The following is a 25,496-nucleotide window of genomic DNA, read 5'->3' on the forward strand; positions in this document are numbered from 1 at the left end:
ACCTCCACGCTCAGTTTTTTAATTTCTAGTAGGGACAGGGTCTTGCTGTCGTTCAGGCCGATCTCAAACTGGGCTCAAGTCATCCTCCCGTCTCAGCCTCCCATACTGCTATGATTACAGGTATCAAGCAGCAATATTCTTGAAAGTCAGAAACCTTAATCCCAACTACATATTGCTATATTCTTTTCAACTGCTTTAATGTTTGCAAATATACACATAAAGCTTTGTCTCTTTGCCCACCTGGCCTAGTCAACTTGAACTCTGTACCTCAAAGCCATAAATAAAGTTTCTTCTATTAGAAAAGAAGCACATTCCATGTGAAAAAAAAAAACTTTATTTCAAAGTAAAATGCACAGTCTCATACAGCAGATAAAATCAGTGTTACTGCTCTTAGAGGTTAAGGTTAGCAACCTTTCTGGCATACGCTAACTCATCATGAACTCCCAATAGCTCAACTGTGTGGCTTTTAAGTACGGCTGTAAGGTCTCACGGTATAATTCCTTTTGTTGATGCTAGTGACAAAATTTTAAAAGCTACATTCCATTCAAAATTTAAAAAACAGCAGCGTTTCCAGAGGAACTAGATTCCAAAATTGTACCTAGAACTCTTGTCTAAGATAGTAAGTTAAATATCTTAAATGTATATATCATTATAGTAAATCAGTATTTTTGACAACCACAGTGTAAGAAATTAAACTTTGGCTAATAGTTTTTCCCATCATGAAATCAAAGTTTTTTTGCTGTCTTCATAAATAAAATATGACCAAACATTACAAATACTTTATACATGTTTACTGATTTACAGAGAATAATAATCAGAACTCACCAGTTTCAACACTGTACATTAAATTATAAGCAATGTAACCCTTACTACAAAAGTTATGTAAGTTAATCCAAGATAAAAACTGTCTTTAGAGTTTAAATACATTGAAATAGAAAAAAAAAATAGAAATTAGAAAATAGTCTTCAAGTTCTGAAAATCTAGAAGAATTCTCCAACATCTGCTCTCTTATCTCGACATTTGCTTCTAGCTTTGGTTCGAGCTTTGAAGGCTGCAGAGTTATATAAATGCTGAAATGAAGAAAAGGAAAAACATGTATCAGTAAGACTTAAGATATTCTTATAAAATAGAAAAAGGGCAAAAAGTCACAAAGAAATGAAATGAACTAACTTGACCCTATAAACATTTAAATAAGGCAGGGCGCAGTGGCTCACGCCTGCAATCCCAGCACTGTGGGAGGCCAAGGCAGGTGAATCCCTTGAGGCCAGAAGTTGAGACCAGCCTGACCAACATGGTGAAACCCTGTCTCTACTAAAAATACAAAAACTAGCCAGGCATGGTGGCAGGCGCCTGTAATCCCAACTACGCAGGAGGCTGAGGCAGAAGAATCACTTGAACCTGAGAGGTGGAGGTTGCAGTGGGCCAAAATAGTGCCAATGCACTCCAGCCTGCGCAACAAGAGTGAAACTCCATTGCAAAAACAAAAAAACACATTTAAATGTTTATAAAACACAAAGAATGAAGGAGAAAAACAAAGAGTTCATGGCTATTCCTTATTAAGAAAAGTACTAACGAAATTGTAAAACACCAAGAAAATAAGACAATTTCAAACAACAATGAAAAAAGGACATCAACATTTAGTTTGATGCAAGAAAAGACAAATAACTAATGTGGAAAACAGTCCTACTTGGTTGTCGATTAAAACAACAAGGGAAAAAGTGATGAGGTGTCATTTTAATAACAATTAAATAAACAAATGTTTATAATTATAAAACTCAAAGGTGTCAAATCTTTGTGCAGGAGCTACATGCCTTCATTCCTTGCTGGAGACAATTTAAATATTGTCTCCAATATTAGAATAACTTTGGAAGGTAATTTGCCAATACATTATGCAGGGGATTTCTTCGAAAAAATATGTCAAAAGAGAAAAATATGTAAAAATATTAGTATGTCTTAAAAAACTCAAAATACCAAACAACAAACAATTATGCAGATATAAAACTGATAAAATATCCAGGTTCTATAAAAATATAATTAAACAACTTCATACCCACCAGAATGGCTATAATTAAAATTGTTATTAGTGAAGATGTGGAGAAACTGGAACCTTTACACACTGCTGATGGGAATGCAAACTGGTATAGCAGCTATGGAAAACAGTTTGGTGGTTTCTGAGAAAGTTAAATGTAAAATATCACCATCTGACCCAACACAATTCCACTCCTACATAATACCTCCCAAAATTGAAAGAGCCTTTTAAAAAAAAAAAAACTTGTATGTGAATGTTCACGGCAACACTATTCACAATGGCCAAAAGATGGAAACAGCCCAAATGTCCATCAACTGTTAAATGGATAAAACAAAATGTAATATATATATCCACACAATGGAATAATATTCTGCACAATTAAGGAATAAAGCTCTCTGATACATGCTACCACATGGATGAACTTCCAAAACATTACGCTAAGTGAAAAAAGCCAGACGCTAAGTGAAAAAAGCCAGACACAAAAGGTTGCATGCTATGTAACTCCATTTACATGAAATCCCTAGAAAAAGTAAATCTTTTTCATATTAATCAGATAAACCAGAAAGCAGATTAGTGGCTGCCAGTAGCTGGGGGTAGCAGAAGGGAAGTGACTGCTAATGAAGAGGAGGTTTACTTTTGAGGTGACAATGTTTTAGAACTAGACAGAGTTGTACAACATCATGAATGTAGTAAATGCCACTGAGTTGCATACTTTAAAACAGTCTGCTATGTGAATTTCACCTCAAGGAAAAAAATACACACAATTAAGGATTTTTGAAATGTAGGCTAGGCATGTTAGCTCATGACTATAAACCCAGCACTTTGGGAGGCCAAGGTGGGCAGATCACCTGAGGTCAGGAGTTCCAGACAAGCCTGGCCAACATAGTGAAACTCCAACTCTACTAAAAACACAAAAGTTAGCTGGGCATGGTAGGCCACACCTATAATCCCAACTGCTCAGGAGGCTGAGGCAGGAAAATCGCTTGAACCCGGGAGGCAGAGGTTGCAGTGTGCAGAGATTAAGCCCCTGTGCTCCAACCTGGGCAACAGAGTGAGACTCTGTCTCAAAATAAAAAAAAAAGAAATGTTAAATAAAAATGATATTAATTACTATTTAATGCTACAAACTCTCTTAAGTTTCTTCATTTGTAAAATAAGTCTGGTACTTCACTCAGTAGAGTACTGTCTGATACAAAATGACTATGTAAATACTTAAATATAAAAACTTTATAGAATAAAAAGAAACAAAAAATGAACATCATTCCCATGTTAAGATGGGATTATAGGTAAAATATATACATGTATATTAAATTTTAATGTATTGTCAAAATGCCTTTCATAAAATAAAATATACCTCATGGGGCAGACAAGCAGCAGTATTTTTTCTGTTTTGCTTTTGAGAAAGGTCTCACTCTTATCACCCAGGCTAACATATATATATGTATATGTATATAAAAGCTCTCCTATACTCTAAATGCTTTCTACACCTTTAGTACAGCTATTCTGTGTGAAGCATCATGAAAAACTAAAACTCCATATATAGGTAGACACAGCTAAGTTGCTGACACCAGACAGAATCAAAGCTTTGGCCCACTTAGTTTTATGAAAAATAAAAATAAAACCTACCCTTTCAAAACGAGAAATCTTCATCGTTTTAAGCGTTGCAGCATCAAGCATCACTGGGGGTCCAAGTTCAAATACATTTCGAAGGAATTCATTTGACTTATGTGGAAGAAAAAGGTGGTAAGGCTCAGTATTAAACATTATAGCTCTTTTTTGCTAGAGTGACTCTGATTAACAGAAGTTATGTGGAACCTACAAATATAAACTTGGATCACTTATTTTCTGTTTCTCAGACTGAGAACAAATTGTTTTCCAATGCCCTGAATCCAAGAAAGCTATATCAAACTATTTGCTTTCTTACAGACATCAGTAACAGTCCACCCGACCTGCCCAACACAAAGAAAAAAAAAAAAAAGGAACAGTTTCAGGTTTATTCAATTCTACTTTCAAAAATAAGTTTACTGTTTTCTGACATGTGGAAACATTCTGAATAACTAATTAATTCAAAAGCCAATTAAGTGAGCTACATTCACGACTGCTCCCTAATTTAAAAGCAAATTCATAGAAAGGATGACACTTACCTGCAGGTGGTACTGCATTCCTGATCCAAGAACCTCCTTAAAGGTGTCATAGGTGTGTTTTTTTACCCAGCAATCAATATACATGCGTTCAGGACCAAATTTAACAGTTTCTGTTGGAAAATCCCGTTCCTAACCAATGGAAGAACCAAAATTACCACAGGCACTAAAATGGCCCACATCGTGTAAACACAATTTCTGAACAGTCATATATATGCTGACATAAATGAACAATACAGCTTAAACTGATACTGCCATACCTCAGATGTGGACAAACTAATAACTGCTATCCTGTATATAAGGGTGTAGAATGTTGTCTAGCTTTTATAGACTTAAAGACACAACTGAGTTTCAACAACTATTAAGGCAAAACCACATTGTTGAGAACACTTTTAAATTTCAACAGCTCTCAACAAACTTAAAAAAAGGTCAGGTGCTTCTACTGGTCTAGGATGGGAGAGGGAAGAAGGTTGCAGAACAGTCAGGAAAACAAAATGGCACCACAAACGGGGTGAAATGATGGGCAGCAGAGATCCAGGGAAGAAAGTGAAGGTAAATAGGGTTAACTGACCAAGCAAAAAGGAAAGGTCCAGCAACCAGAGGGCTCCAAGAGGTCTCAGGCTAGGTTTATAAGATGATAAGAAGTAACACTAGAATCTAAGATTTTAGTGATGGAACAATTCTGTCAGAAGACATTTCTAAGGTATAACCATGGGAGTTTGCAGCCCAAATGACATGGAAATAAAAGTCAGATGGATTAAAAAAAAAGTCAGCTGGAACAGTAGCAGAACTTGTTAAGAAGGAAACTAGCTCCTTAATTCTTTGGTAAATCATGAATATGTCAGAGTAACCAGGAAGGGAGGAGCTGACTGCCACAGGGAGAGGAGAAAGGAGATGGAACTTGGAAGGACAAAACCACTCCACCTGCCTTCCAGACCTCTACCTCAGCCCCTTCTCACTCAGCAGACACAGTATATAATGTAATAGAAAAGAATGAAAACTCTATACTTAACATGGACATGCAATTTGCGGGCTTGTGATTTCATCAAGTATCTTAACCTTGCGGAGTCTGTTCCCTTGCCTGTAAAATGAGGCCATCTTTACCCAGACTGCATGAGGGATATTAGAGGTGTAAGAGAGGACATGCATGTGAGGCAAACACAGTGACCCTCTGGTGCATACCAGCTCAAAACAACAGTGAGTCCTCTTATTTCAACCTTCTTTGTTTCAGAAAACATTAGGGGACCAGGAAAGAACTATTTTCCACCAACCCTCTATTAACGTCATCAGCATCTTTACCTATACCCCCTCTCCTGTTGGTAACAGACAGACCTCCAACCCACCACAATTCAAGGTTAATCCTAATCTTTCACATATATAGTCAACCCTCCATGTCTGGTTGGTTCTGCCTCATGGATTCAACCAACCACGGATTGAAAATATTCAGAAAAAAACTGCAACTATACTGAACATGCACAGGCTATTCTTTCTTTTCACTATTCTCTAAATAATAAAGTATAACAATATTTTCATAGCACTTACATTGTATTAGGTATCACAAGTAATCTACAGATGATTTAATGTATACATGCATAGGTTATATGCACATACTATGCCATTTTATTTATTTATTTATTTTAGAGATGAGGTTTCACCATGTTGGCCAGGCTGGTTTTGAACTCCTGACCTCAGCTGATCCATCCACCTCGGCCTCCCAAAGTGCTGGGATTACAGGCGTGAGCCACCACACCCAGCCAAATTACTATGCCATTTTATACCAGAGACTTGAATACTCAAATTTTGGTATCGGGGCGGGTGGGTGGTCCTGGAACCAATGCCTCATGGATACTAAGGAACAGATTACATTTTCAGATACTCCTTTCTCCACTGGTTCCTTCTTCATAAATTATCTCTAGTATCTAGAACAAAACAAAACAATAAACCTTCCCGCAACTAGCACTACATTCCAGCTATCAACACTCTTCCCCTTCCCATTACTGCCATGCTTTTTAAAATAGTCAAGATATGCCGTCTTCACTTATTCGCCTCTCACTTTTCAATCTATTTCAGTCTGGCTTTTCCCCCATCACTCCACTGAAGCTGCTCTTAGAAAGGTCACCAATGACCTAATCGACAGACCTAAGTGAAAAACTGGTTACTCTCTCAATTGACCTATCTGTATGTAGCATTTGGCCATGCTCAAAGAGGGTGGGTTCAAATTTCAACTCTACTACTTAACTATTCTTTAACTATTCCTTTGGTACCTTCAAGAGGAGACAATTTCTCCTTCAAAAGGAGACAATTCCACTGCTTAAGAGGTATAATGAAATAAGATAACTGTATAGCAAAGCACCTAACATATTAAGTGCTTGCTGATTTAAGGAATGCATGAGCCTCAAGAAAGGTTTTAAATGAAAAGAAACGGTGTGGCAGCCACTACCAAACCTAACATGCTTAGATCTCCTTTGTGGCAGTACAGCAACCTTCATTTAAAAGATCCATCGGTAAGCTGGGTGCTCCAGAAAAAGCTAGGTTCCAGTGGGGAAAAAAGAGAAACAAGAACCCTTAGCAAGGCCCAGAGGATAGGCCTTTCTCAGGCAGGTGCATTAACACAGAGGCTGGAGGGACAAGGAAGATCCTGAGATGAAGAAAAGTGGGCAGGCAGGTAGATCACTATGGGATAGGAATGGCTTCCATTTAACAGAGCCTGAGAAATACACAAGAGGCTGTTAATGCTGGTGTAAGCTGAAATGTCACTTGTGTCTTCCTCTAAATAATCAGTACTGAGTGCTATGGCTGGCCTGGTTTGAGGGGCTTGTCAATGGACAGGAACCTTTCAATCACCAGGTTCTGGTGACCCTTATAATCTACTACTTAAAGGGGACGCATTAGGGCAGACAACCTGAAATCAGGTCCATCCAGAAAATCTAGGACATGACATCATATCTTTGGAGACTACAGTATCTTAAAAAAAAAAAAATTAAATATAGGAATAGTTTATAGTTACTTAAAGAAAATGGCTTACTTTAGAGATACTGCCACACTAATTATAAGACTAATTTCAATTATTAATATTGATATTTGCTAAAGTTGGGAGGTTTTTTGCTTTTTAGTCTATAAAATCCAGAGGAAATATAAAATACTATTACAATGTGTTGAGAGTCAGCATTAACCAAAGTATGTAGATCCCAAAGGATCTAATTTGTATCCTAGATTTTACTTTTCTAAAAATAGATTAAAATTAAGAAAGGATGCATATAAGAATTCACTGGAACATATTAAAATTGGATCTGGCATAGGGCCTCACCATTTTCAATTTAAATTCCCATTTTAAATTTTCACACACACATCAAGTTGAATAACATTCTGATGATATACTTATTCTTAAAACAACTGCTATATCAAACAGCAATAATCTAAGAAACATACCCTTTAAATCCAAGAAATATTTACCTAACAACCAAAAACAATTATTAAAGTTTTCAGTTTTCTGCACTGAGATTTTTATCCTATAGTTCATTCTAGCCATGCATTCTAAACCAATTTATTTGCCATATAAATTGAAACAGGTTTGAGGACAGGAGAAATATTCAAGCATCAGATAATGATTTTAAGTGGCCTTGTTAAAATGCTGGGTTTTCTTATTTCAGTTTTTAGCCTCCAGCTTTCCTAGAAAGATCACAAAGATCTCTGTTTAAAGACAATGAGGCTGGGTTGAAGTCTGAGGGTTAGGCAGTAATTTATTACACTCATAAAAAAACACTGTACACTAAGAATATATATGCTAAGCACCATTGTTTAAATGATAAATACACCAAGGTCAAATACATTTCTATCACTAAGGGTCTTTTTATTTAAAAAAAAAAAACTAAATAAAAAAAAGTATCTTTATACATCAGCATTAATTTTCCTTTGTTTGAAAAAAGTCTTCACTTAATATTGTTAAAATACTGCTATGACGTAAAATGACAAATTATTTCCAAAGGTGAAATTCAATCAACAAAATGGTCCAATTGTCAAGTTTAGCTTGAAACAATCCAATTTCAAAATGAGAAGCTATTACAGCATTTAAGAATCCTACCTCCACTGCCCTCAGGACATCTCTGAAAACTGACCGCTGCTTTCTCTTGTCCACTTTGGCCCGGTGCTTATTTCCATCTGTTGCCAAGGCCCTAAGCATTTGCGTCAAAGACTCCATGTCTTCATAAAAAAAGTCCTGGTCAAAAAAAGCAATTTTGTTTCCTTTATCATTGTTTTTCTTTTCCAACCTCATATACAGCTAACAAAGAACAGTGTACCTTTGGAAAATACCCAGTTGCATAGAGCAATGCAATTCCTCAAAGTGTTTAGGGACTAGGCACACACAAACACATATTTTCATGCAAAAATTTAACCCAGAAATGCTGACTACAAGATGATGTATTAGAGCAAAACAATTAACATTTCCCTTCCAAGTATATGCATCCAACAAATACTGTGTTCCCACAATATATAAGACATCCCTGGGATTTCAAAGTTCAGTAGGAGACAGATACCAATATAGTTTTGACTCCCCAATCACCAAACCAAATATTCACAGAATTCCAATTATTCTTACCCCAAAGGTGAAAAGCTACTATTAGTGCTTTTAAAGCACCTACTTCATAATTTACTGCCATGTTTCAAATAAGTAATACAGCACATAATTCAGGTGATTAAATTATTTAAGGCAAGAACAAGTTTTAATCCTTTTTGGGGGGGCAGCTACAAAATGTACTGAAATTTGCTATAACCTTAAGCAGATTACAGGCTTCCTTGTCAGAGTCAACGTGGCTATGCATTTAAGAAGTCTCTTTATTTGGGGTGTTTTTATTCCCTAACTCCATTTTACAACCACATCAAAAACTAAAAAATGAGTCAGACTTATTTAGCTGATCAAAACTAGAACAGACACTTCTTACTAAGAAGCCAGGAGATAGGCAATCTCCAGTTCTAGTTTATTCATACATGTTTAACATCTATTGCATTACAGGTTAAGAATCATGAAACTTATTCTATTAAAATAAACAGTTCTGGGCATTCTTGGTTTCTTTTAATGTCTAAATGAAAAAGATTATAACACTGGTAGAAAATAAGCTTGAAATTAATGTGACAGATATTCTAGCTTTTAAGTATATAAATGCCTTCTTGTCTTATTTCCAATTACACAGTCTTCACTATTCCAATAAATGTTTTATTCAAAGGTTTCAAATTCAACCTCCTATATCTAAGTTAGACAACACCCATTAATAAGATGCAAAGCGGGTACTAAAATAGACCAAACTTAAGTTGATCTCTGTGTTTAAATTCCCATAAATTAGACTACTTCATAACAATCTAATTGTTATGGGCATAATTTATAAAGAACAAGTACATTTCAGAGACTAGCAGTTTCCCAATCATTTTACTGGCTACTTGTTCTTTTACAGTATTCTAAATATATGTGTATGTGTATGTATATATATGTATATGTAAAGGGTTTTTAAACTTGTATAGAAGAATAAATCAAAATTTAAGAAAATTCTATACATTATTTTAATTTGTTCTAAGCTGAGCATCACTGCCAGTGATTATCAACTGGGGATGATCTTACCTCCCACTGGACATTTGGCTATGTCTGAGACATTTTTGGTTGTCACAAGGAGGGGGGGTGCTATCAGCACCTAGTGGAGAGGCCAAGGATGCTGCAAAATATCTTTCAATGAGCAATACAGCCTCTGCCCCTACAACAACAAAGTATTATCCAGCCCAAAATATCACTAGTGCTGAGGTTTAAAAACTCCACTGTAAGCCAGATGCAGTGGCTCATGCCTGTAATCCCAACACTTTGGGAGGCTGAGGCGGGTGGCTCATCTGAGGTCAGGAGCTCGAGACCAGCCTGACCAATATGATGAAACCCTCTCTCTACTAAAAATACAAAAATTAGCCAGGCGTGGTGGCTAATTTGCACCTATAATCCCAGCTACTCAGGAGGCTGAGACAAGAGAATCACTTGAACCTAGGAGGCAGAGGTTGTAGTGAGCTAAGATCAAGCCACTGCACTCTAGCCTGGACAACAAGAGCAAAATTCTGTCTCACCAAAAAAAACCAAAAACTCCACTGTAATAAGACCCTAGCAACGGATAAAACCCAATCTAGTTTAGTTTATGAATCACCAAGTTCAATACCCTACTAAAACCTGAAAAATTAAATGCTAATAACTATTTTAGAAAAAAGGTTCTATAGAGTACTTGGGCATTAAAAAGAAAAAAATAAAGGAAGGAAATAAAATGTAACATGTAACAAAAATAGTCCATAAACAGCTTCCAAAAACCTATTAATTGGAGTTTAGGATAATTATATAATAGAGTTGTATCACTCTTGGACAAATAAAAAATGGGCTCCCGATTAAGAAATTGGCCTTCGGATCCAAGATGGCTGTTTAGGAACAGCTCAGGATTGCAGCTCCCAGTGAAAGCGCAGAGGGTGAGTGGACGCCGCGTTTTTATTGCCCACAGACTAGGAAATTCCCGGGCGGAGGTGCTCCACGGTCGCCAGCGCGGCTGTGCCAGCCAGTGCCGCTGCTTTGCCCCGCGCAGCTGCTTTGTCGGCGCCCCGGAGCCACGCTTCTCCGTACAAAAAACACCAGTCCGGGGGCCCTTTTGGCTGGCGATTGGAGCCACAGGAAGTCGCCCATACGCCGGTTCAAAAAGGGGACTGAGCAGAGAACCAGGACAGTAGATGCCAGGGCAAAAAAAAAAAAAGGTGCCACAAACCTCAGTGCCGCTGTTTAAGCCAGCGCAGTGAGTGGCTGCAGGGGAAAACAAACAGACCCTGGCGCCTCTTCAACAGGCGACTGGAACACCAACTTAAAAAAGGCTCTGAGGCAGGGAGCCAGGCGATCAGGCTCGGCTGGTCCCACCCCCACAAAAGAATAGCAACCAGAAACTCTGGATTGACACTTTCACAGCAAGCGCAACTGAACCCGGGACGGTCCAGCTCTGTGGGGGAGGGGCGTCCGCCATTACCGAGGCAGCCCGCCGTTGCCAAAGCAACCCGCCATTGCTGGGGCAGCCCGCCGTTGCCAAGGCAACCCGCCACAGCAGAGACTCCACCCCAACAGAGGCGGGCCACCATCGCCAAAGTTCTAACTACACCCATATAAACAGGACTGCAGGGAAGTTCACTTGGCAGCGGGGCGGAGCCCACAGCAGCTCAGCAAAGCTGCTACAGGCCGACAGTGACTAGGCTGCCTCCTTGCTGGGCTGGGCAGATCTGAAGGAAAAAAAAAAAAAAAGAAGGCGGCAGCATAATGGAAACTCATAAACAAAGCCCTAAATCCCTGGGACAGAGCACCTGGGAACAAAAAGCAGTTTAAGAGTTCTGCTGCAGCAGACCTAAAAGTACCTGCCCAGCAGCTCTGAATGAACAACAGAGCTCGCAGCTCACCATTTGAGCTCCTATAAAGAAGAGACCGTCTCCTCAAGCAGCTCCCTGACCCCTATAAATCCAAAAAGACACCTCATAAAAGAGAGATCAGATTGACACTAGGCGGGTATCCTTCCGGGACAAAGATAGCAGAAGAAGAAAACTGGTAACAACCCTTGCTGTTCAGCAGCTGCTGCAGGTGAACCCGAGGCAAGCAGGGCCTGGAGTGAACCTCAGGAGACCTACAGCAGGGGGGCCAGACTGTCAGAAGGAAAACCAAGAAACAGAAATAACCTCATCATCAACAAACAGAACATCAATATGAAAGATTTGAGACCCAATCTGAAAGCCAGCAACTACAAAGTCGACAGGTGGATAAATCCTTAAAGATGGGAATAAACCAGCGCAAAAAGGATGAAAACACCTGAAACAAGAACACCTCTCCTCCTACAAGGGATCACAACTCCTCACCAGCAAGGGAACAAGGTTGGATGGAGAACGAGTCTGATGAAATGACAGAATCAGACTTCAGAAGGTGGGTAGTAAGAAACTCTGTGAACTTAAAGAACATGTTCTAACCAAATGCAAAGAAACTAAGAACCTTGAAAAAAGATTTGACGAAATGCTAACAAGAATGGACAAAATAGAAAGGAATATAAGTGAATTGATGGAGCTGAAAAACAACACGAGAACTTCGTGAAGCATGCACAAGTATCAACAGCCGAATTGACCAAGCAGAAGAAAGGATATCAGAGGTCGAAGATCAACTCAATGAAATAAAACGGGAAGGCAAGACTGGAGAAAAAAGGGTAAAAAGGAATGAACAAAGTCTCCAAGAAATGTGGGACTATGTGAAAAGACCTAATCTACGTTTGATAGGCGTACCTGAATGCGACGAAGAAAATGAATACAAGCTGGAAAATACTCTTCAGGATATTATCCAGGAAAACTTCCCCAACCTAGCAAGGCAGGCAAGCATTCAAGTCCAGGAAATACAGAGAACACCACAAAGATATTCGTCAAGAAGAGCAACCCCAAGGCACATAATCGTCAGATTCACCAGGGTTGAAATGAAGGAGAAAATACTAAGGGCAGCCGGAGAGAAAGGTCGGGTTACCCATAAAGGGAAGCCCATCAGACTCACAGCAGATCTCTCAGCAGAAACCCTACAAGCCAGAAGAGAGTGGGGGCCAATATTCAACATCCTTAAAGAAAAGAACTTTCAACCCAGAATCTCCTATCCAGCCAAACTAAGCTTCATAAGTGAAGGAAAAATAAAATCCTTTGGGAACATGCAAGTACTCAGAGATTTCGTCACCACCAGGCCAGCTCTACAAGAGCTCCTGAAACAGGCTCTACACATATAAAGGAACAACAAGTACCAGCTCAACTAAAGGGCAAAACAGCCAGCTAGCACCAAAATGGCAGTATCAAATTCACACATAACAATATTAACCCTAAATGTAAATGGACTAAATGCCCCAATCAAAAGACACAGACTGGCAAATTGGATAAAAATCCAAAACCCATCGGTGTGCTGTATCCAGGAAACCCATCTCACATGCAAGGATACACAAAGGCTCAAAATAAAGGGATGGAGGAAAATTTACCAAGCAAATGGAGAGCAAAAAAAAAACAGGAGTTGCAATTCTCATCTCTGATAAATTAGACTTTAAAGCAACAAAGATCAAAAGAGACACAGAAGGATATTACATAATGGTAAAAGGATCAATGCAACAAGAAGAGCTAACAATCCTAAATATATATGCACCCAATACAGGAACACCCAGATACATACGGCAAGTTCTTAATGACTTACAAAGAGACTTAGACTCCCATACAATAATAGTGGGAGACTTTAACACCCCATTGTCAACATTAGACAGATCAACCAGACAGAAAATTAATAAGGATATCCAGGACTTGAACTCAGACCTGGACCAAGCAAACCTAATAGACATCTACAGAACTCTCCACCCCAAATCCACAGAATATACATTCTTCTCAGCACCACATCACACCTACTCTAAAATTGACCACATAATTGGGAGTAAATCACTCGTCAGCAAATGCAAAAGAACGGAAAGCGTAACAAACAGTCTCTCAGACCACAGTGCAATCAAGTTAGAACTCAGAATTCAAAAACTAACTCAGAACTGCACAGCTTCATGGAAACTGAACAACTGGCTCTTGAATGTTGACTGGATAAACAATGAAATGAAGACAGAAATAAAGATGTTCTTCGAAACCAACGAGAATGAAGACACAACGTACCAGAATCTCTGGGACACATTTAAAGCAGTCTCTAGAGGAAAATATATAGCAATAAGTGCCCACATGAGAAGCAAGGAGAGATCAAAAATTGACACCCTATCGTCAAAACTGAAAGAGCAAGAGGAGCAAGATCAAAAAAACTCAAAGTCTAGCAGAAGACAAGAAATAGCTAAGATCAGAGCAGAACTGAAGGAGATAGAGACACAAAAAACCCTTCAAAAAATCAATAAATCCAGGAGCTGGTTTTTTGAAAAGATCAGCAAAATAGACCACTAGCCAGATTAATAAAAAAGAAAAGAGAGAATAACCAAATTGATGCAATAAAAAACGATAAAGGGGATATCACCACAGATTCCACAGAAATTCAAACCATCATCAGAGATTATTACAAACAACTCTATGCACACAAACTAATAAGCCTGGAAGAAATGGATAAATTCCTGGACACTTGCCTCCTCCCAAACCTAAACCAGGAAGAAGGCGAAACCCTGAACAGACCCATAACAAGGTCTGAAGTTGAGGCAGCTATTAAGAGCTTACCACCCAAACAAAGCCCAGGTCCAGATGGGCTCACAGCTGAATTCTACCAGACATACAAAGAGGAGCTGGTACCATTTCTTCTGAATCTATTCCAAACAATACACAAAGAGGGAATTCTTCCCAAATCATTTTATGACACCAACATCATCCTGATTCCAAAACCCGGCAGAGACTCAACAAGAAAAGAAAACTTCAGGCCAATACCCATGATGAACATAGATGCAAAAATCTTCAATAAAATACTGACAAGCCGATTGCAACAGCACATCAAAAAGCTTATCTACCACGATCAAGTAGGCTTCATCCCGGGGATGCAAGGCTGGTTCAACATACGCAAGTCTATAAACGTAATTCACCACATAAACAGAACCAAAGACAAAAACCACATGATTATCTCAATTGATGCAGAGAAGGCCTTTGACAAAATTCAACTGCCCTTTATGCTAAAAACACTCAATAAGCTAGGTATCGATGAAACGTATGACAAACCAACAGCCAATATCATACTGAATGGGCAAAAACTGGAAGCATTTCCCTTGAAATGTGGCACCAGGCAAGGATGCCCGCTCTCACCACTGCTATTCAATATAGTATTAGAAGTTCTAGCCAAAGCAATCAGGCAAGAAAAAGAAATAAAGGGCATTCAAATAGGAAAGGAGGAAGTCAAATTGTCTCTATTTGCAGACGACATGATTGTATATCTAGAAGACCCCATCGTCTCAGCCCCAAACCTCCTGAAAATGATAAGCAACTTAGCAAAGTCTCAGGATACAAAATCAATGTGCAAAAATCACATGCATTCCTATACACCAATAACAGACTTAAAGAGAGCCAAATCAAGAACAAACTTCCATTCACAATTGCCACAAAGAGAATAAAATACCTAGGAATACAACTAACAAGGAATGTAAAGGACCTCTTCAAGGAGAACTACAAGCCACTGCTCAACGAAATAAGGGAGGACACAAACAGATGGAGAAACATTCCATGTTCATGGTTAGGAAGAATCAATATCGTGAAAAGGGCCATACTGCCCAAAGTAATTTACAGATTCAATGCTATCCCCATCAAGCTACCAATGACCTTCTTCGCAGAACTGGAAAAAACCACCTTAAACTTCATATGGAACCAAAAGAGAGCCCGCATAGCCAAGTCAATTCTAAGCAAAAAGAACAAAGCGGGGGGCATCACACTACCAGACTTCAAACTATACTACAAGGCTACAGTAATCAAAACAGCATGGTACTGGTACCAAAACAGAGATATAGATCAATGGAACAGAGCAGAGGTCTCGGAGGCAACACAACATATCTACAACCATCTGATCTTTGACAAACCAGACAAAAACAAGCAATGGGGAAAGGATTCCCTGTTCAATAAATGGTGTTGGGAAAGCTGGCTAGCCATGTGCAGAAAGCAGAAACTGGACCCCTTCCTGACACCTTACACTAAAATTAACTCCAGATGGATTAAAGACTTAAACATAAGACCTAACACCATAAAAACCCTAGAAGAAAACCTAGGCAAAACCATCCAGGACATAGGTGTAGGCAAGGACTTCATGACCAAAACACCAAAAGCATTGACAACAAAAGCCAAAATAGACAAATGGGACCTAATCAAACTCCACAGCTTCTGCACAGCAAAAGAAACAATCATTAGAGTGAATCGGCAACCAACCGATTGGGAAAAAATTTTTGCAGTTTACCCATCGGACAAAGGGCTGATATCCAAAATTTACAAAGAACTATTACAAGAAAAAAACTAACAAGCCCATTCAAAAGTGGGCAAAGGATATGAACAGACACTTTACAAAAGAAGATATACATGAGGCCAACAAACATATGAAAAAATGCTCATCATCACTGGTCATCAGAGAAATGCAAATCAAAACTACATTGAGATACCATCTCACGCCAGTTAGAATGGCAATCATTAAAAAATCTGGAGACAACAGATGCTGGAGAGGATGTGGAGAAATAGGAACACTTTTACACTGTTGGTGGGAGTGTAAATTAGTTCAACCATTGTGGAAGACAGTGTGGTGATTCCTCAAGGACCTAGAAATAGAAATTCCATTTGACCCAGCAATCCCATTACTGGGTATATATCCAAAGGATTACAAATCGTTCTACTATAAGGACACGTGCACACGAATGTTCATTGCAGCACTGTTTACAATAGCAAAGACCTGGAACCAACCCAAATGCCCATTGACAATAGACTGGATAGGGAAAATGTGGCACATATACACCATGGAATATTATGCAGCCATCAAAAACGATGAGTTTGGGTCGTTTGTAGGGACATGGATGAACCTGGAAACCATCATTTCAGCAAACTGACAGAAGAGCAGAAGATCAAACACCGCATGTTCTCACTCATAGGCGGGTGTTGAACAGTGAGAACACATGGACACAGGGAGGGGGGCACTACACACTGGGGTCAGTTGGGGGGAAATAGGGGAGGGACGGTGGGGGGTGGGAAGCTAGGGAGAGATAGCAAGGGGAGAAATGCCAGATGTAGGTGATGGGGAGGAAGGCAGCAAATCACACTGCCATGTGTGTTCCTATGCAACAATTTTGCATGTTCTTCACATGTACCCCAAAACCTAAAATGCAATAAAATAAATAAATGGGAAAAAAAAAAAAAAAAAGAAAATAGTGGTCATTACTACACAACAGGGTCAAAAGTCCTGGATTAGAATCTCAAATCTACTACTCTCCACACCAAGTTTTATAAATTATAAATCTATCTTATCATCTGAAAAAAAGATACTATCTACCCTCTCAAACAATGGTTGTAAGCATTAAAAAGACATAAAAATAAATTCCCCAATATATTCTGAAGCATTAACTATTATATCAATAATCTAGACTTATAGGAATTTATAGAGAACTCACTTTAAAAAAAAATCTGCAATCACAACTATATGAGGCAGTTTAATATCTTATATAAAACATAGGTTTTGCAATCAGAACATCTAGGTCTGAATCACAAGCATCCGCCACGTAGCTCTATATAACCTCAGACAAAACTACATTAGCAATCTGTCTCAGGCTCTTCTTATATAACGGTTACTACTACCCACATATCATAGGTTTATTATAAGGAAATGAACTATTAGAAATATATAAAACACAGGACATAAACATCCATTAAGTTATAGATTCTACTGTTATGACATGCACGATATAAATACAACAAACTGGTCAGCTGAAGATAATTATTTCATAGCAAAATAAGAGTTCCAATCAATTAAATGGTTTCAAAAGTTGAATGGAATTAGGATGAAATGAAACCAAAGAAAACTTCTGGAAAAGTTTAGGCAGACAGGGTGAGATGCTTAAGGTCACAAAAACTAACCATTCCCCAAACTTATTATTTCTATACAGAAGTCATGGAACACACGCTATTAACAAAATAAGCTAGGTGTTAGTTAAGTATTAAGAAATAAAAATCATACAAAAGCCAAATATTAAAATAAAACTTGAGGCCAGTCGCAATGGCTCTACATCTATAATGCCAACACTCTGGGAGAAGGAGGGAAGGTTGCTTGAGGCCAGAAGTCTGAGGCTGCAATCAGTTATGACTGTGCCACTGCCACTGCACTCCAGCCTGGGCAACAGAGTGAGACCCTGTTTTAAAAAAGGCTTATTTATTTCAAATCCTGCTAATCAGGGCAGAAAATCATTGTCAAGGTATGGAGATATTTTTACACAGGGTTAGCCATTATAAAACAAAAGCAAAAAACAAGAAGAATGCTAAGTTGCTGCTTCTGAAGTATAAAATATAAGTGATTTCAGATTTGGCCCCAAGAAGTATATTTGGTCTTTGATTATCTTTTTTCTTTCTCTTTATACTGTAGCACTTCCCCCATCTACTCAGCTGGGGAATGGAACGAGTGAGACTTGGAGAAGGTCTAACTATATTTTATTTTGTTAAATTTTCCCAAGTTAGGATTGGACCAGCACATTACATGGCTCCCAAGATCTTAATTCTGCCCACCAAACAAGGTCTCTTATATTAAGTTACCCTAGAGTTCCTAAAAGGCCACTAGTAGACTATTGCCAAAGGCAATACTCAATTCAAGCAACATTCGAAATAACAGCTAACACTTATACTGTACCTATCATGTGTTCTCAACAACTCTATGAAGTAGTGACTAATAATTTCTCCATTTTAATGATAAGGGCACTGAGGAATAGAGAAGTTGCCCAATATTATCCAACTAGTAAGACAGAAAGAGAGATCTAAAGGTATGCAGAACAATTCCAAAGTCCACTATCACCTAATTGGTTATATGGCAAACATCCACTAACCTGCAACTCTCATAAAGGAGTAATAATTACTATTTTCAACTTTGAACACATGGTTTATTATTGATATTTAACCAACTCATTCATTAAATTCCAACCTAAAAGCTCTTCAGAAGTTTTTTTCCAAGTCTCTCAGGCAGAATTCATTACATCATTAGACTTCAAGGTTAATAACATCAGAAAATAATTTAGCAAAAGGCCGTGAGTAATTCAAAACTCATTTGCTGAAAACCCCTATTTTAAATCTGTCTATATATCTCATTAACGCCCTGGTTTAATTTTTGAACACCCTATAACTATCCCCACCAGCACACACATATAAAAAGCTTATTTAAAAAAATAAATAAATAAAAACACTAGGTTCTATTTTGTAACCCAGTTCATTTTTGTCCTTGGATAAGAATTCAAGTCAAATGAAATATGTCTGGATGAATTCTCCTGGCTATCCTGTATAATTTATTAAGTTGGAGAAAAGATATGTGGGTGGTAACACATTTATGTTTATACAAACTTAAACAAGTTCAATGTGTATAATTTAAATTGCATTATTACTTCATTTTAAAGATATATTTCCAAGGAAAAAACGAAAAGAAACTGCCATTTCTGGCCAGTAGAAGAATGTTTAAGATTAAAAATTGGGACATCTGGTTTCTGTGCCTTGAGGTTAAGAAGCTATTAATTGGCTCAATAAAATTAAATTGATTGCTAAATTTGAGTCCAATTTCTCACATAAGGAGAATCATTAGCTACTGACTACATTAACTTACTTTCCATTTCTACCTACTATCCCTTAAACAAAAGAAGGGGTGTCGGGACATGGAGAGAGCTACTTCATGCATAAAAATTTTAAGACTGTAAACCTTCTTAAACGCAGCCCTAGAATGGAATGTGAATGACTGTACATGGCAGAACTACATTAATCCTATTTGGAACTGTTCACTGTTAAGTAACTTCTTTAAATGCAAAACAGTTTCATTCTGAAAATACAGTCTTTCTCCTTAAATTAAAAAGCATCTAGTGAGTAATTCAAGGTTGGCAATAATAACTACTATTGAGGTATCCATTTCCCATATATTTGAATTTTCTTATTGGATCCTTCACTTATTCAGTGTGAAGGCAGTAAAACCTGCTCCTTATTTCTAAATATCTGCACAATATCTGAATCACATATCTTAAGAACAAATTCTTCCTTCCAATGGTAAGATTTAAGGCATTCCTTTCTCTTAGCATTCCTTAAAATAGAGATGACAAACTAGGGTTACCAATCATCCCAGTTTGCCTGAGATAAGGGATTTCCTGGAACATAAGACTTTCAGTGCTAAATCGAAAATAAGTACAAAGAAAATTGGGTTAGCTGGTCAAACTATCACAAACTCAAATCCCTTGGAGAGCCAAGCCATGGCAACTAACATCCATTAGTGGACACGTGAATGGGTAACTGCAAAGCACATGTCTCAGTTTATTTCCATCTTTGGCTTAGAGAAGCTAAACAACAATGACTGAACCCTTCTCATCCTAAACCTATGCTGACTTAATATTTTATTCATTTGTTTGATATTAATTACGAAGCATCAGGGGCCTACATTAGCTTGATGTATTGAGTATCTGAGAGATCTAAGCAGTTCCATACAGATTATACTAGACAAAACTCTCTCCATGAGTAGTCAAGCATCCCTAAACTTCAGTTCTGTAGATAGCAAAAATTAAGTATAATGAACCACAGTCAAACATTGCTCTACCAACTCCTACTGATTTCCGCTCTCTGGAGTATTATACTACCACTGCCAAGAAGTAGGGAAATCAGTCACTGGGTTCTCAAACTGGCCATGCTCCAAAGTTATTGTTCAATTCTTAATTCCAAGGTAATGATGAAATAATGGGCCTTGTGACACAAGCTGTTTCCTCTGCCAGTCAGATACTTACACTCTCTATTCCTCTGGCCAATTCAAACAGAAGTGCCAAAGATTCACCAGCAGCTATTCTCATGTTTACATCATCACAAGAGAGGAGGCTTGGAAGCTTATGGAAATGCCTAAAAAATAGTTAGTCATTACTATGTGAATACAACCAATTATGTCCACTAAATGGTGCTTTTATAAAATATGAAACTAAAAACACATACATCTCAAGCTTTTTCTTCACTTCATTGATTGGGCATATGGTCAGCAGTAGTGTCCATGCAAGCAGCGAGCTGATATGAAGCACTGTATTAGGGGTGCTGCAAACAACAGTAGTGTCTTTCTCTTTGAGATAGGACTTAGTGAAGATATTTTCCAGACATTCCAGAGTTGAGTACAGTTCCTAATGCATAAGAATATGAAGTAAGGTAGCCATCTTAAATTATAAATAACTGCAGATAAGCAGAATCAAAGGATTTTTACTTACAGTAATGTCATCTGTGGCAATAAAACTGCAAACACCAAAGCAAGTTGCACACTGAAAAAACCATAACAAAATATATACACGTTAATGATTTTATTTATTATTCTACATCTTCCTGCTTTTATAACTCAACTTGAAAATTTTCTCAGCAATGTGATACATTAGGTCCCAAGCACTGTATATAAAAGAGGTTAGGAGAGAAATAATACTGAACTAAGATCAAAGGAAGTGGGTTTCAGCTCAAGCTTTGCTACCAAATTCACAGTATGACTTTAACAGTGATTCTGTTCATCCTTGGTCTTCTTTTACTGATCTGTAAAATCAAAAGCTTGCAAATGAATTACATAATTTCTAGAACAATTGCACCTCCATAATCTATGATTTAAACCACTGAATTACTTTTATGAGTCTATGTCAAGTAAAGGATTCTGAAAGGGTGAACGACCCCTCATTTCCTTTCTGTATGCTTTACAGATGCTTAACAGATCATTTCAAACTTCAGTTGTAATTCAAAGATAGAAAGGTTAGACATGTGAGATAAAGAAACCTACCCTATTAAAAACCTTTAAAACACTTTTAAATTCCATTGGTTTTTAAGCTGTTAAAACTATATTCTTTTGTTCTTATGAAGACTCTACTATTAAAACTTCTAAAAGAAATCAACTTCTGGCCAGGCACAGTGGCTCACTCCTATAATCCCAGCACTTTGGGAGGCAAAGGCGGGTGGATCACAAGGTCAGGAGTTCAAGACCAGCCTGGCCAACATGGTGAAACCCCATCTCTACTAAAAATACAAAAATTAGCCAGGCATAGTGGCAGGCACCTATAATCCCAGCTACTCAGGAGGCTGAGGCAGGAGAATCACTTGAAACCAGAAGATGGAGATTGCAGTGAGCTGAGGTCACACCACTGCACTCCAGCCTGGGTGAAAGGGCAAAACACCATCTCAAAAATAAAAATAAATAATAATAAAAAGAAATCAGCTTCTAAGAAATAAGCACACAAAAGAAGAAATTTCATAAAATTTAAATAACTGTCTGTTCAAACTTCCCACCTAAGGAAGGATCTCATTAATTCAGATTTCACTTATTCTGGAATATGCTGAAAAGAAGCTGGGAATCCTATAATTGCCTTTTGTTTGGGGAGGGGAAGGGCTAAACAAAAGTGAGTACACTATATGATTACAAAGGTAAAGCTTATTGAATAAAACACACTCAGAACACAACACTTACACAAACCATGTACCTGCAACATAAACAGAAGCCTTCGATTCTCAGAACATTTGTTTTAATAAATTAATCCATATAAAAATAGAATTTGTAATCTGAGATTTTATTATTCACCACTTCCCCTTTCTCCACATTTTGTCACTCAAATTCCCTCAGGTTTTTCCAAGAATTATTACAGCTTTAGGTCTTTAAAGTCACCACTGACATCAGGCCGAGGTTTCAGCCAGTTCTGTTCCAGTAATATGAGGATTATCTATGATATTAATCTGCTTGGTGTCACTATTTTATTTTCATTATATCATATTGGTAAAAATTGGACACTGTTAAAATTTAAAGTAGCCTAAGCATTAAAGGGAATTTTCAATCCATAATCCCTCTGCTAAGTAAGCACCAGAAGCAAGGCTATATCGCTCCTTTTGATGACTCTAAGTAAAACAGCCAATTAAAAACTAGAACTGGCTGGGTGCGGTGGTTCACACCTATAATCTCAACACTTTGAGAGACCAAGGCAGGAGGATCACTTGAGCCCAGGAGCTCAAAGCCAGCCCGGGCAATAAAGCAAGACCCATCTCTACAAAATATTTAAAATGAGCCAGACATGGTGGCACATGTCTCTAGTCCCAGCTACTCAGGAAGCTGAGGCAGGAAGATAACCTGAGCCCAGGAGGTCGAGGCTACAGAGAGCCATGATTGTGCTACTGCATTCCAGCCTGGGTAACAGAGTGAGACCCTGTCTGAAAAAACACCTACGACTGCCTAAATTTTATAAGGATTCCATCTGCTAAATGGGGAGGCTGAAGAGGTTTTTTAAAAATTCACAGCAACTCGGAAGTATGAAAAAGAAAATGCCTTTAAATGACCAACAAACTCATATACAACCAAAATTAAGTGACTGCTCCAAATATCTACCCAGCAGTGTTTTCTGTCATTCTAGTACTTCGAAATTACACCCATAGTTCCGTATGATTTAAAAGTTGCACAAATTCACCCAAAAAGGTGAAAAGAAAAAGAAGCAAAAGCTAATTAAATATTTTAGGATTACCAACTACTGGAGGGCACAGAGATTACTGTGACGTCATCAAACTCCAATTTCTTGGCCTCCAGGGCAAACAGCTGGACTATTCTCTGCCTCCATATGGCTGGTAAACCAAGGAACTGGATGCAAATATGAAGTGCTCTGGCTGAGTCTGCCACCTAGCTACCGTGCTGCCATATGGAGAGGACCTAGAGGTGGGCGGAGCTGCAATGGAGGCCTGGGGTTCCAGCCAACTTGCATTGGGTGGTGATGATAAAAACAAGAAATAAATTTTTACCAAGCAACTTAGACAAAGATTAATGTTACTTACCTGAAGTAATACTAAAAGGAATCTGATTTGAATGATCAATATTAAAAGTATTAAAATGTTTCAAGCTTAAAACTGATCCACTTGTTTAAAAAAACAGCTTAAGATCACGTTATTTTTCCAAATCCACTAAGACCACCTCAGATGTTTCTTTGACACAGTAAAACATGTCCATATGACCATTTCTATCACTTATTAGCACACCAAAACCAAAAAAATTAAAACCTCAAAAATTCAAAATCTAAAGCCAAGTGTTATGAGGTAAATATCAAACTATTAGAGAATGAAAGCTTTCTGAAACCCCAAAATTAGAAGATTATTTCGCAAGTCAGAATTTCAGTTTCCTATGTCTACCCAAATCCACGTAGAATTATCTTTTTTTTTTTTCTGAGACAGAGTCTCACTCCGTCACCAGGTGCCAGGCTGGAGTACGGTGGCGTGACCTCGGCTCATTGGAACCTCCGCCTTCCGAGTTCAAGCAATTCTCCTGCCCCAGCCTCCCAAGTAGCTGGGACTACAGGCGCGCACCACCACGCCCAGCTAAGTTTTTTGTATTTTTAGTAGAAACGGGGTTTCACCATGTTGGCCAGGATGGTCTCGATCTCTTACCTCGTGATTCACCCTCCTCAGCCTCCCAAAGTGCTGGGATTACAGGCGTGAGCCACCGCGCCCGGCCAGAATTATCTTTTTTAAGATACAGTGTGTGGCTCTGTTGCTCAGGCTAGAGTTCAGGGGCGTTGATCATAGCTCACTGCTGTCTCAAACTCCTGGACTTAGGGGATCCTTTCTCTTGACTCAACCTCCTGAGTAGCTGGTATGGTACTAAAGGTGCACCATGTCTGGGTGTCATGACTAGACAGATCTGTAAATGTAAATATCTTATACTTACAGTTTGCCTAACCTGGATACTAGCTGCCCCATCGCAAATGATTTTCTTTAGGATTGGTCCAAGAGTTTTCAAAATCTCTTCACTTTCAATTCCAGGGCCCAGTTGAATACAGAGAACAGATGCTAATGCTGCGGCTGCACGTTGCTCATCACTCTTACCTATAAAAGCAGCCAAGATGCAATCATGATAGTCTAACTTACTAAGACAGTAATTTCCCAAATTTGATCAATGATAAAATAGCATTTACCATTTTTGAAACCCTATGCTCCAGGCTTTGACATAAGTTACAAACTTAGGCTAACAAGCTCAAAGTATAGAAACAGACAGACAGACCTCACTCAAATCCTAGATCCCATTTATTAGCCAAATAGCGATTACTCTTATCCTCTAAACAAAGTTCCTCATCTGTAATATGAAGATTAGTATCTATCTTATGGGAGTATTTTAACAGTTCAACTAAATGTATTTCAAGCAAATTTCTGTCTTCAACCTCCTTAATGAACTGATGTAAACAGTGCTCAAATTGCCTTTAAATTACTCTCCTAAGCATTTCAGATGTACACAGCCCATCAGGTAAACCTTCGGGGTTTCCCACCAAAATTTTTTTTTAAATAAATAAGGGATTAAAAATAAACAACTCTTTAAAACTATAAAAAACATATTTATTAGACTACATTTGAATTTATTAACTTTTTTTTTTCCAGACGGTCTCACTATCAAGCTGGAATGCAGTGGTGCAAAAAATACACTCATATAAAGGTAAATATAAATTAACTCTTAAGAACTGTATAGGTTGGGCACGGTGGCTCACACCTATAATCCCAGCACTTTGGGAGGCCGAGGCGGGTGGATCACAAGGTCAAGAGATGGAGACCATCCTGGTTAACAAGGTGAAATCCCGTCCCTACTAAAAATACAAAAATTA

The 25,496-nt window shown here is 38.2% G+C and overlaps 1 protein-coding gene across 5 annotated transcripts in view; it reads right to left on the bottom strand.

The window, feature by feature from the left end:
- Positions 1-311: 311 nt before the first annotated feature.
- IFRD1 (interferon related developmental regulator 1) overlaps positions 312-25,496 on the bottom strand; it is a 61,573-nt gene continuing 36,388 nt past the window's right edge. For 3 of the 5 annotated variants that reach the window (XM_032275684.1, XM_032275680.1, XM_032275682.1), the window contains exons 5-12: positions 24,572-24,729; positions 21,114-21,164; positions 20,851-21,029; positions 20,652-20,760; positions 8,252-8,386; positions 4,174-4,302; positions 3,656-3,751; positions 312-1,070 (exon numbers count right to left, since the gene is read on the bottom strand). In XM_032275684.1, the coding sequence (XP_032131575.1) occupies positions 981-1,070; positions 3,656-3,751; positions 4,174-4,302; positions 8,252-8,386; positions 20,652-20,760; positions 20,851-21,029; positions 21,114-21,164; positions 24,572-24,729 (947 nt within the window). In that variant the 3' untranslated portion in view covers positions 312-980. The remainder of the gene's footprint in view (positions 1,071-3,655; positions 3,752-4,173; positions 4,303-8,251; positions 8,387-20,651; positions 20,761-20,850; positions 21,030-21,113; positions 21,165-24,571; positions 24,730-25,496) is intronic. The other 2 variants (XM_032275681.1, XM_032275683.1) reach the window with 2 other exon arrangements.

Source organism: Sapajus apella, unplaced genomic scaffold (assembly GCF_009761245.1).
Source record: "Sapajus apella isolate SASKATOON/1434 unplaced genomic scaffold, GSC_monkey_1.0 scaffold7, whole genome shotgun sequence".
NCBI classification, from domain to species: Eukaryota; Metazoa; Chordata; class Mammalia; order Primates; family Cebidae; genus Sapajus; species Sapajus apella.